The sequence below is a fragment of the Podarcis erhardii genome (genome assembly GCF_964252035.2).
Source record: "Podarcis erhardii genome assembly, chromosome: 5".
NCBI lineage: Eukaryota > Metazoa > Chordata > Lepidosauria > Squamata > Lacertidae > Podarcis > Podarcis erhardii.
The window spans coordinates 50779355-50793344 of NC_138509.1; the positions used below are offsets into that span (position 1 = coordinate 50779355).

Consider the following 13990-nt stretch of genomic DNA (forward strand, 5'->3'; position numbering starts at 1 on the left):
CCCTAATAAGTATTCATAGGGTTGCAGAGTTGAGAGACATAGTTGAGAAGACAGCATGGCAGCAAATGTAGTCAGCAAATGTAGGCTGGGAAATAAGACAAACAAAACAAACGATTGTTTTACAGCAATTGCAATGTATCCTCTCCAGGTGGAATAGCAGTCTTTGGGGGAAAGTGCAAAATCCTGATGAATTTCAGAATATCTGGTAATTTGGAAACACTTGGAAAAACATTGTTTAAAAACCCCTTCACTAATAAAGAGCCACAGGGTTGAAGGAGAGGGTCTGAATAAGTATAATTGTTAAAACTAAGGAAATGGTCCTAAAATACAAGTTGTCTCTTCAAACGAAGAGTTGTAAATCTGTGCAGAGAGGTGGCAATTGTAGGATTAAAGTAGAAAGCTGATAATTATAGAGAAGGAGGTTAAATGCAAAAGCCTGGCTGTTCAGAACTATGTCAGCTAAGTTTAAGGTTTTCACATGGATGCAAAATGATAACAGCCAAATGAGATCAAGTAGAGGGATGCTGAATGGCAGAGCTACAGACAGTCATTTTGCTAAAGGTCAAAATAACAGAAAGCTGGTAAGGGACCAAAGTTGAATTGTGATAAACGGAGGGGTGGACCAAGGAAGAAAACAGTGGCGAAGTAGAAGAAAAGAAAAACAAGGCCACAGCTTTATTAGTATTTTTGAAATGTTTTGACCATAATCATTCCACATGAAAGCTTAATAATAAAGTACATACCAAATTTGGGTTTGTATAATGCACAGAACATGAGGCACTAATGATGCTTCTCCACCCCCTTACAAGTACAAAATGGTGTTGCTGATATGTCTGCCTCTGAGCAGAAAGCCAGCACTGAGCTGTGGCCAGATTACTGAGTCTGAGAGTCATTCCATTCTGTTTGGTGGTGGTATTTTCATAGAATTTTTAAAGAGTTGGGACCCTGTGGATCATCTAGTCCAACTGCCAGTGATGCAGGAATATGCAACTGTCCCATACCTTGGCATTATCTACCCATCTATCATGCCACAACCTTGGCATTATCATGTACCCAACTTTAAGTTATGTTGTAAACCACTGTGATATATTTTTATGATACAGTGGTATATACTATTTTATAAATAAATGATAACAGCTTTGCTAGCCCCACATTTAAATGCATCCCATTTTAAAGACAACAACTCAGCACACCTATTTTGCTTACCAGTTGTGAAACAGGTCAGTATGTTGTAGTGGCTGGAGTGTTGGATTGGGGCCTGGGAGATGGGTTGAAATCCACACTCAGCCATGAAACTCACTGGGTGACCTTGGGCCAATCACTGCCTCTCAGCCTAACTCAGCTCACAGGGCTCTTGTGAGGATAAAGCGGGAGAGCTATGTGCCCCACCTTGAGCTCACAGGAAGAAAGGGAAGATAAAAATGTGATAAATAAAAAAGAAATAAAGAAGTGCTAGTATAAAGCTGGGAATTGGACTTCCGACAGAAAGGCTGAAGGGTCTGTTACTGGAAATCTCTTCTAAAAGATAAGGAAATTCAACTAGCTTTGCTTTTTGTCTTCTCACTCTGGAAATATTTGTGATCTGGAGGGCGCACTGCGTTCTTCCATCCAGGGTGCAATCTCTGTTCTTTGGCCTTGGTTGCTGGCTAGTGAGAGACAAGGACAAGTTCACCAAGGTCAAAACAAAACAAATTCCTTCCAGTAGCACCTTAAAGACCAACTAAGTCAGTTCTTGGTATGAGCTTTCGTGTGCATGCACACTTCTTCAGATACACTGAAACAGAAGTTCTGAAATTCCTTTGTAGTAAAACAGCTACTTTGAGATCTTGTATAGAATGTCCTGGGAGATTGAAGTGTTCTCCTACTGGTTTCTCTGTCTTGTGATTCCTGATGTCCGATTTATGTCCGTTTATTCTTTGGTGCATGCACACGAAAGCTCATACCAAGACTTCTGTTTCAGTGTATCTGAAGAAGTGTGCATGCACACGAAAGCTCATACCAAGAACTGACTTAGTTGGTCTTTAAGGTGCTACTGGAAGGAATTTGTTTTGTTTTGACTATGGCAGACCAACACGGCTACCTATCTGTAAGTTCACCAAGGGTTTAATTAAAAGGCAGAAGGAGGCGAAGCACTACTGCATTCCCTTTTAATGATTTATTTTAGTCCTGAAAGGGCATGGAATTGTTTGCTGGGGGAGACAAGATGTCTTCATTGCTAAGACAACAGGGCTGATTCTTCTTAATCCTGATCAACCCCTGACTGTGCCATATTGTAGATGAGAATACGTATTCAGATGTGCACCCCATTACGTTTACAGTAATGTGGAGAGACAGTATTGACATTTGGATCCAGGTTCAGATGAAAGGCTGTGTTGCCAAGGTATGGCAGTTGGCTTGGCAGTGGAGACATTCTCTCCCCATACCAAGCACTGGCTTCATTTGCCCTCAGTGATGTCATCAACTGCTTGCCAAATCCAATTGACTAAATGGCACTGTGAAGTTATTGTATTTCCCAAGTGGCCCTTGATTGGCTTGGATTGCTAGAGAAGAAAAAAACCCAGCCAGAAAAATAAAAGGTACTGGAAGAGCAGCAGGGGAAAGAGGATGCAAACTGAACTGCTGCAAACATAGGTGAAACAGGCATTATTTCTGTGTTGGGATGGCAACCCTGGAAAACCCTGCCCCCATATCAAGGGTAAAGATTTTGTAGCAGTCTAATTGAAATATCTCATTACCCTGACATTGTCAAACTACCCCCCAACCCCCCCCCCCAAAATATTTAAGGATGTTCTTAGTTTTGTTTCTACGAAGCTCACAATTGCATAGTTGGAGGGAAGTGCTTAATTTCCTTTGAAGATAAATCCTCATTGCCATAGCAGTTTAGCTGAATGCTTTGCATTTCTTTATAATTCTATTCTTGCATGTTGATCTTTCATTTGGAGTAATTAACTTTTCATTTATTTGACATATTTTTGCAAAACTTAATGTATTGCTATGCTTTATTTTAATTTTGCTATGGTTGAATAGACACTCTCAATGTGCTTTCTGTTTGTTTGTTTGGTTGTTTGGTTGGTTGGTTGGTTGGTTGGTTTTGCATGCTTGTAGCATATACATTTTATGAAATAAATAAATAAAATAAATTTAGCTTGACTAAGAAAAGGATCCATACCGGCGGTTGCTCTTGAAAAGTGAAATAATATCACATTCACAATTATTTGTTGCTCAGTTAGACCACAATTATCCTTCCATTTTTATATTGCTTAAACTTGTTTTGCCATTAGAAGAGCTCAGGCTGCTGCCCTGTGCACATTTTATCCAGGAGGAAGCCTAGCTCCCAAAATACAACAAAACTTGCTTCCATGTAAACAGACTTAAGTTCAGGAAATTCATGAGTGGGCTTAAATTTGAATCTGCAGCTTACTAGTTCATGGCTTACTAGTTCATGGCATCTTAACCACAAATATACAATCTATGTGGTGCAAATAACAATTAGTGTAGGAAAGAGGGATAAACAATGGCACTTGGAAGCTTTTAGGGGGAGGGAGGATGGATGGACACTAGCAGGAGATGTGGTAGAGCTGCCCTCCATATAGCTTTTGGCCCTTTGAAGACTGTAGTATTGATTGACTGATGGATTGATTTTAATTTCTATACCAGTTAGAACTATCTCTAAGTGGTGTACAAAAAACCAAAAGCAACTATATTTCATTTTCCTTCTGACACACCCTTCTTCTCAGCTTCCAGGTGCTGAGCCAGAGTCCAAACAAGCTCTCAGCTCAGCCACAAAAGTCTGAAAGGGGTATATTTAAAAACCATAACACCAAATTACCAATATCTTGTACCTTTCCCAAAGTTGTTTCAATGTGGGCTATTTCTTTTACATGTTGCAGCTGTCCATGTTGCTGCTACATCTGCAATGATTCCTCCTTAATATAAATGTTAAGTGATACAGTGTTAGGGCACATATTCCATTAGCTACTACGGTCCCAAGGTGTATGAGATGTTGTAGTTAAAAAATTGGCACCCTGAAATGAGCCTGGAAACACACCGCAAGTCACTGCAAGTGGGCAAGGACTAGCATTATGAGCCAGCTGAAATTTCTGAACCATCTTTAAAGGCAGCCTCATTGCAATAATCTAAACAAGGTTACCAGATCATAGCTAGACCACTGAAACCTTTGAAACCATCATATCCCTATAGTGGTGTTCATCTAAGACTGAGATGGGGAACCCATGGCTCTCTAGAAGTTGCTGAACTCTTAACTCCCATCAGTCCTAGCCAGTATTACCGGTGGTTAGGGATGGTAGGAGTTGTAATCCAACAACATCTGAGGGGCCATAGGTTCCCCGTCCCTGATGTCAGGGATGTTAGGTGGAACATGTGGTATTTCAGGCAGGTTCTGGATCCTAACCACAAATTTTAGCTGACTGCCAAAACTTTCAAACAACAACATTCCCAACTATAGACAATGATAGTATTCTGGTGGTTTGGTGTTTTATGCTGTTACCCTTGCTAGTTGTGTATGCCTAGAAAGCTCTTGCTTGTCAACAAAATGCAGAACCCTCCCTTCACGAAAGAAACCCAGCCTGCTTCACAAGACCCAGATGAAAACATGACGGTTTTCATTGAAAAAATGTTGACATGGTCTTTTGAAAAACTATCTTTTCTGTGTTTCAAATAGGATATATAATGCAGCCACGCCTTTGCAGCTTATTTCTTTGTTGCTGTTGTTGTTGTTACAGCCTACAAGAACATCTTTGGAAAGTATTTATTCTAGGCCTGGATCCAGTATACCTGGCTCACCAGGCCACTCAATCTATGTAAGTATAATTTTGTCTTACCTTCTTATTTATTAATGATACCTTATGGAGAAGTAGCAGCTGGGATTTGTCACCTGTGAGATGAGAACTCCAGCGTTTTCACCAGGCATGCTCGAAACCTCAGCCAGAAATGCATGCCTTTCAAAGCCTTTGAAATGTTACTTTCCGGGTTATTGATCCAGTGGTAGGTATTGCCAACAATATGCTTTGAGTAAAAATTGAAACTGACAGATTCCATTCTATTCTTTATTGAGTGGCTGAGAAGAAACAAGGCTTGAAGACTTTCTTTACATGCATGGGATGTCACACCAAGCTTGTGTGCTAAAATATATAGCAGGAGTAGTTTCCCCCTCATAGAGCAACAATTCCCAGCGCTGCTAACAAGCTATGCTCCCCACAATTCTTTGTGGAGATTTTAAATATATGTTGGATGTGCTTTAAACATACAGAATGGATAGCAACTGACCCATACATCTGCAATTTTTGGAAACAGCCTGGCATATGCTATGGCAGATAGTAAAGTTGACAGAGGACTTCCTGTTCATATCAACTGGGGCACATGCCTAAATCGGGACTCTTTATGAACTGCTAGTTTCAAACTGCAGAGCACACTTTGTCGTGAAGCCAACATATTCAAATGGGTGGATTCAGATCCTTCAGCAAATTTGGAAAAGTCAGCTCCTCATTACATTGCATAGCCTCTAATTTGCAGTTCTAGGGAACCTTTATATATTATTCCGATGCACAAGGGAATAATTAAAATGTCTTGTCTTAAATGCAGTAGCTTAAAAATGTTCAGACATGAATGCTTGGGCTTCAATAAAAGTGGCTTTTAAAAGTTGTAGTTGCACAGACTCATTTCAGTTATGGCTAGAAATTATTCCAAAACAAGTTTGAGGAAGACATAGCAGCATGCACATCTCTTTGTAACATACTTTTAGCCACTAGCTTTCGTAAGCCTGTGCTATGACAGAAAAAAGTCAAGTAATACAGACAAAAGGAATGAACATTATTTTTACTGATAGCTTCATGAATAGCAATATTCAGCAGTTACTCCCATTTATCCAGATATGTTTTGGATTATCCCAACCATTTAATCTCTCCCCCACTTCCACTTAAAATCAGACAAATTAACCTTAAGAATTTGGCACTCTTCTCTCCATTCTATGGTGTTGTAACAATAGCCTCACAACCATATGAATGTTGTGTATGCAGTAAGCCCACTGTGTTGTTTGGGGCTTACTCCCAGAAAAATATGTAGAGGGTTGCAGCCAAAAGCTATCATTTTATTCACACTTAGGACCTTTTGAGGTGGGTGCATTTTCAATAGCTGTCATTGATGCAATAATAGTGCATTAATCGTGAATTTATACTGTCCTGTATCATTCTGCTTTATTAGTTATTCTGTTGTGTTTCCCCAGTGTTACTGAATTATTGCTGTATGGAGCAGCACTTGTGAGCTATAGTGTAACAAAAACAGAGCAAGAAATAAACTAGAATATTTGTGGTATGAGAACTTAAGGGTTTCCAGAAGGAAGTTACAGGGCATGTGCTGATCAGAAGTGAAGTAGGCACAAACATCATTGAAAGCTGATTCATGAAGGCACAATAAAAAGGACATCTGGTGGGGCCCTTACCTGGGAATAAGCCCAACTGAACATAGCAGGGTGTACTTCCTAGAAAGCAGACATAGAACTGTGCTATTAGGCTGCAATCCTAAACATTGACTACGTGACTACTTGACTACTAAAGCATTGACTACTTCTATATTCCAACTTCATGGAATGAGTATTGGTCTTTATGCAGCCAAAATGGCACCACCCATGTACAAAGGAGGCAAACTCTCATTTCCTTCCCCAGTGTTAAAACAGTGCGTGCCTGAGTCACCCAGCCTACTGCCATAAAAACCTGTTGGAATCAGTGAGTGCACAGCAGGCTTCCTGGCAAAGTTTGCTTGAAGGCGAATGCAGGAGGAGGAGGAAGAAAGAGATTAATGAAAAGACATGAGAATGTAGGGGGCTGGATCTGAGACAGCTTCGGGTGGAAGGTGTTGAGCAAAGCACAAAGCAGAAACTGGGACTGAGTGTGTGTGAGGTGAATAAACCAAAGGGGGTAGGAGAAGATGCAGCTAGGTGTAGGAAGCAGGAGATAGGAGAAGATGGAGGAGGGGTGATGAAGTTGGGTGGGGAAAGAGGCAGATTGAGGGAGGGAAGAGAAGTGGAGACAGAAATGGCACAACAACTGACAAAGGAGATTGGAGGGTGAAAGGGGTAGGTGTGAAATGAGAGACGCATGAGGAAAGAGACTCGGAATGACTCCTGGGGAAGGGAAGTGAGTGTATTTTTTATCTCTGTTGGAAGCCGCCCAGAGTGGCTGGGGAAACCCAGCCAGATGGGCGGGGTACAAATAATAAATTATTATTATTATTATTATTATAGGAAGAAATGTGGGGGTTGTGTGGGGGACTAAACTCACCAAACAACCCACACAGCATCTCTTTGGAGGGCTCCGCTTGTTGTTGTACTCTTGTAATCAGGATGCATCCTAATGTGTCACAGTGTTTTGTATATTCTTAATTGGGAATAATCATAATCATAATAATACTTTTATTTATATCCCGCCCTCCTTGGCCGAAGTCGGGCTCAGGGCGGCTAACATTAGATATATAACATTAGTGTAAAATCAAACAATAATTAAATTACCTCCTAAAAACAGGTCTCTAAAACAGAATGTGGATTAAGTGAGTTTACTAACAATTATTTATAGAACATATAAATTTGGCTTACATATAAATGGATATTTTAGTGTGCTGAAGTTATCAAGATGCACCATGTGGGAAGAAGGACCTGTAAATTCTGAAATGGGCCTGGTGTGCTTAAGAGATGCCCATTTCCATGAGGTTTTTATGGACAACTTCTGAGACTTCATCATTTTAACCATGTTTGCTGGGCAAAATGAGGACAGGCATAAAGTAAATCCTATGGTTACACACAGCTCACTGCCAAGGGAGATGCAGCAAAATCCAATTCAATTGTAGACCCAATTTGTTTTCTTTCTTTTATTTGTTCTTTTATTAAGGAAGAACATTTATTAGCCAATGTGGAGTCATTTTTAGTTAAACTCTCAGAAACTGACTTGTACTGGTTTCTTCTGGGGGAAAGGGGAATTGTTTTAGACTGCTTTATACTTCAATATTTTGCAAATAAATCATTTCATATATTATAATTTTTTAATGCAGGTTTCTTTGAATTCTTAGGGATGAGTGGGATAGAAATGTAATTAAATGCAGCAAATAAAAATCAACCACAACTTTTCTAACAGGATTTTGCCCCTCCTCTTCTCAACATCTCCTTGACATAGACATTGGCAAGGCTTGGTTTATGTATGGCATGTTTTGCTGATAGGAATGCTATATCCAAAATAAGGGTGTTGCTGCCCAAAGGCTACCCACTGAGTTACTGGCAGAGCTGAATTTAGACTGGGACTGATATATTGCCAAGTCTAGGCTTTAACTCAAAAAAGTAAATAAATGTTCCACCCTTTTAAAAAAGATGCATAAGGCCAAACGAAAAAAGAGTAGCTTCCGTGAAAAATAATAGACGGGCTATGAGGTTTTCTTTAAGCCTACTATAGAAGCAAAATCCCTAAATAATGAACTGTATATTTTTTAAAAATCTACAACTTTGTGTGTTTAATTTATCTTCTGTCTTTGACCTTCAGGCAAAAGTAGACAATGAGATCCTTGATTATAAGGATTTAGCAGCCATTCCCAAAGTCAAGGCCATTTATGACATTGAGCGTCCAGACCTAATTACTTATGAGCCCTTCTACACTTCCGCCTACGAGGAGAGACAGGAGAGGCAGAGTCTTGGAGAGGTAATGAACTGGGGTTCACCTATTCTCTTATGTGCACTGTTTTTAAAAGCCAGCTTAGCTTCTGCCTGATGTATAAACTTGATGCTCCTCTTGCTAATCTGTGCAAACATTCCACATCTCTCTCTGGCCTTAAAAAAAATATGATGGCATTCTTTGTTTCGCAGCATGAAGGCTTCTGCAACGAGAAAGCATATGGCTCCTCTTTGTTGCTTACCTTTTTAATTAGTGCCTTTAGCTGCAAGGACCACATTTAGTTTACAGCCCCCTTTTCCTTGTAGAAGCATGGCAGTTACCAAATGCATGTATGAAGCAAGCACAGTGGTTCTATCTAATAGCATGTGATTTTGAAACAGAAGGCGTACATCAGGAGTTCAGGAGCTTTTGTGGGACCAAAGGGGTACTAATTCAGTAGGAGTGGCACCCTTTTTTTTACTTAAGGGTTGTATTCCAGGAGTGGGTAAGTCAAGACCCAAAGAATATGAGCACACAGATCTACTGGCCCTGGAAACACACAGATCTAAAACACACAGATCTACTGGCCCTGGAAACAAAGGCATTTATTTAATTTAGTAACCCCATTCAGGTTTGAGTTTCCAGGATAGCTTAGTTGGTTTACCATGAGACTCTTCATTTCAGAGTGATGGGTTCAAGCCCCACAATGGGCAAAAAAATCCTGCATTGCAGGCAGTTGGACTAGATGACCCTTGTGGTTTCTTCCAACTCTAGAATTGTACGATTCCAAATTTTTCCTTTGTTTTTTAAATACAGAGTATTTGCATGATTATGCAAAGTCAAAAAGAGCTCAGTAATCTCAGTTGCCTATGGGATGCCATAAGCAGGACATGAGCACAACAGCATTCCAGCAACTGGTAATTTAGAGTCATAGCACTTCTGGCAGTGGAGACACAACATCATGGCTGTTTTATGCTAATACTAGAAAGTGGAATAATACAATCGAGAAGGTACTTGACTAAGAGGGGTTTTTTTTCTTCCCGGTTCTACCGTGAAAAGAGTTGGGTAGCCTTTGGCAAGTGACTTCTTCATCTACATCTTGTATTCACATGTTTCTTTTAAGCATTTTGTTTTTTCAGTGAAGCAGGACATGCCTCTAAATGTTAGCTTGTGCATTGTGCAGTATAAGTGAAAGTCCATGTTGACCTTTAGGGTTTGCAGTAAAGGTTAGAGCCAGGTAATAATGTAGGATCAGTGCTGTTGATCCTCACTTCTATTTAACTTTGTTTGCTTTATCATCATAAACCAAAGAGTTGGTATGCTATTTACTGGAGGAGCCTTTTATGGATCCTGTAATTTTTGTACACTATCTTTTTTCTGTATATTTACTTTTTTATTGTTTCCTGCTCTGAATTGAAATATTCAATAAAGAGCAGATAATAACAAAAAATATGTATGTGTGTGTGCGAGTGAAAGGCGGAGATAAATATACAGATTATTATTATTATTATTATTATTATTCAGGTTGATAAGCAAGTAGGGTCTGATCATGAGATCCAGTCTGTCTAAATTCAGTAGCCGTCTGAAGATAAGGAATTAGAGCTATGCTAGAATAGAGCAGTGTGTGTGTCATTGTCAGGCAGAGAACAGGTAGGAGAGGGAAGAAAGAACTCAGAAAGTTGTATAGCGTTAAGTGCTAAGGAACTGAGCTGTGAACCAGGAAGTCATGGTTAAAATTTGTCTCTTCCAAAAAATCTCTAAGGCTGCAGTCCCAAATGCATCTGCCTAAGAGTAAGACCCACTGAACACAAGGGGACTTATCTCTGATTAACAATCATAGGATTGTGCTGTATCTGGTCTTATGTAAGCCACTGTCTCTACTTTTCGTTAATGGAGAAAAACACAGTAATCAAAATCAGCACTAATTTGCCAGATACAGGAGAGAGAGAGAGAGAGAGAGAGAGAGAGAGAGAGGGAGGGAGGGGGAATAGTGTTTCCAAATGGAAACTACAATGACTTCAGAAGTGCACAGCAACATCCATATATTAGAATTAGATCCAAAATGTTCACAAGTGCAAGACTTGCATGTCCTGTTCTTAAGAAACATTATCCTCAATAGCTTCTGCGCAGTGGGGAAAAAAAAAGGTCTATGTAAATACCTTTGGAGAGGGCAACTTTCCTTATGCATTTCCCTAAAAAGCAGCCTGGTAAATATTTGCAAAACAAAATCAATAATGAAACATGATATCAAACTGATGTTAGGTTTTATGTGTGAATAAAAAAATATTTACACAGAAAATCTCTCCTCATTTAAGACTATTTATTCATGTGACTTGACAAGTCACTTTGGCTTTACTCCATTTCCCCCCGCCCCTGCATTAACTGCATTCTTTATTTCTGTGCTGTGATGAACAAGCCCCCCCCCCACGCCCAATAATAGCTTGCAGACTGAAAATGTATGATCAGAAGTTCAGGGTTCTAAACTGTAGGGAGAAAATGCTCAACACGTGAAGGGTTGAGAGGAGCATTGTGACGTTGGGGGTGGAGCCAAATATACATTGCCCCTTCATACATATAACATGGGAAGGCAACTTAGGTGACAGTACTCAGAACATAGTGGGAATGTGCACACACAGTGCTGTACCTCTTGAAATCTGAAAAGTCAATTCAGTGGTGAACTTTGGGCTTTAGAATTTCAGCGGCATCCCTTGTGACGCCAAAATTCACCCCCACCTCGCCTTCCGTTATTCACCATTGTTGCAGAATCCACTGCAGCACCCTCTTGGCTCGGGGCCCAGTGTGGGCGAACTGGTTGCGCTCCCCTAAATCCTCCTCTGATCAATTATAGTTCTGCATGTAGGCTATGACAGAAGAGCAATATTTGGGTTGCACTAGTCCAACTCCCAATAGACTGCGATCTACTCACAGTATAAAAAAAAACTGGCAGTGATCTACCCATTGTCGTAAAAAGACTGGCAGTGATCTACCCAAAGTTGTGGAGCTTTTTTTAGGAAGCCAGAGTTGTGGAGCTTGAGTTTTTTTTAGTAAGCCAAAGTTGTGGAGCTGTTTTTAGGAAGCCAAAGTTAGGTTTAAAAAAAAAAAATAATTATAAGGAGATCGCTGAGGGGCCAGAGGTCAACTAGGATCTACCAGGACACCCCACGATCTACCAGTAGATCATGATCTACCTGTTGGACATGCCTGCTGACTAGAGTATGGTCTGAAGCCAAGAAGGTCCAGTCAGTGACTGAATTGGTGACTGGGAACCACACATACATTTCCTTGGATTCCATTATGGAAGCAAGGTTCCCAAATGAACAAACAGCAGTCACTCTGGAAACACCTTGCCTGTGTTCAACTTTCTCTGAAATGTGACAGCTGTCAGAGGATAGCTGCAACTGCAACAGATCAGCTACAAAACGTGTTCTCTTCTAAGCTATGAAACTGCTTTGCCATCTTCTTTGTCTTTTTCCATAATGTATGGACTAGAGACCAGAGGCATTGTTGCTGCTAAGTTGACAGCTAGACCAGCCAGGAATATTATTTGTGCACATAAGCATAACTAGTCAGAGCTTTTTTTTTTCAAGGATTGGAAGCACTCACTTACCTCGTCCATTTCTTCCAAGCTACAGCTTGTGTCCTTTCTTTGTTTTGATTCTCTACCCAGTCTTTAACTCTGTAATGAGAGACTCACTTCTCTCCACACACACACCAGTTCTGGCACAAAAGTTAATTTGGATAACAACCCACAACTTAGCATTCAAATCCTTTAAAGCTCTATCTCTTGTAAAGTGTTTGATCACTGAATTTAATATTTCAGTCTTTGAACTACTACTGTCAGATCTTATTATGGAAAATGTTTTCGCATAGTGCCACCTAGTGGAAACCAACCAGTTAATCTTCTTGTTCAGAAATGAACACATTTGGCCAATAAAGCAAAAAGTTACCGAAAAATAAATAATTCTGGTAGCAAAAGGTTGGTCTTTGATTGTAGCACATATGCTTTTAGTATAGTTCATACATGTTATGGTTGTATTCCTATTTGCAAACTCCCCACAGCTTCTCTTACACCGTTGTATCTGATGAATGAGGAAAGACAGAGGCTTTGGCTGCCTACTGCTTGTATGATTGCTGTGATGCATTTAATCATTGTTCACTTTCCTTCAGGAATGTTGTTTTGGCTGCATTGCTTTCTAAGGACCTCTAGCTATCTTCTGCTTCTGCCTTGCTTAATCCTTGCTTTTTATGGAGCAATGCCTTTTTGTATAATCTGATTGCTGATTGCATAGAATCACTTACCCAGCAATGGAGCACAGAAAACATACTTAGTGTGTTTAATGTGTGTCATGATAGTAGATACTGCTAGGAAGCAATGTAAATAGTAACAGTAAATAGTTTTTGGCTTCTTTCTGGTATTAACTTGCATAGTAGTTGTTTTATGCTAATGGTAGCATGGATATCACATGACTAACATGGTCATCGGCTGGTTTTGAACCAGGAACATACTTAGGTGGATTAATAACTTAACAGTTCTCCTAGTTCTTCCTTGAGACATCCTTTGGCTCCAGATCTACATTGTCTGGTCTGTTTTTAATGGTCAGGTGAGTTATACCAATCATGGAACTAGTTCTGTGGCTTTTTAGCTACAGTTTTTCCTGGAGCTCCATTCCTTCAGAGTTTGTATAACATTATGACTGAGTATTTGTATCCATCATAAGCTAAAATCTTATTAGAGCTCTTTGGAATTCAGTCCTGCCTTGCTTCCCTTTAAAGTAATAATATCGCCGTTATTGACGTCACAATGGATATGGAAAGTGTTGAAGCATCTGAGGCCAGTACGCCGATTTAGAATCATGCCTGTTACACAAACCAGACCCATAGGCTTCACTTTGTGGGTGCTGTTGCAAGGCATACACATATAATGCACTTTCTGTTCCTGTCCTTATTTTATGTATTTATTAAATCATAAATTTCACTCAGGGAAGCAAACATCAAAACAACAAAAACAATATTTTTTTTAAAAAAAATAAAGAACAGACAACTGTGTACAACTAAATAATGTCAAGGTTTCTAGGAACAATATATTTCAGCCATCAAATGCCTAGGTAAACAGGAATGTTTTAAAATGGCAATAAGAGTGCCTTTTATCAGTGGAATACCTACTACAGTGGATACACCTTGTAATAGTGCAACAGTATTACTTGGTTTTCTCAGGAAAATGTCTTCTAGCCCACAAAGTTGGAGACTAGTTATCTTTCTTTTTTCAATTTATTAGATTTATATTCCACTCTTCCAAAGGAGCCCAGATACACTGTCTTGGACATAACATACACTGGCTCTGT

At 39.8% G+C, this 13990-nt stretch overlaps 1 protein-coding gene across 35 annotated transcripts in view; it reads left to right on the forward strand.

Annotated features, from left to right (window-relative positions):
- ABLIM1 (actin binding LIM protein 1) overlaps nt 1–13990 on the forward strand; it is a 204450-nt gene that overhangs the window by 159285 nt on the left and 31175 nt on the right. For all 35 annotated transcript variants that reach the window (XM_081863702.1, XM_081863704.1, XM_081863680.1 and 32 more), the window contains 2 exons: nt 4743–4820; nt 8541–8696. In XM_081863702.1, coding sequence (XP_081719828.1) covers nt 4743–4820; nt 8541–8696 — 234 coding nt within the window. The remainder of the gene's footprint in view (nt 1–4742; nt 4821–8540; nt 8697–13990) is intronic.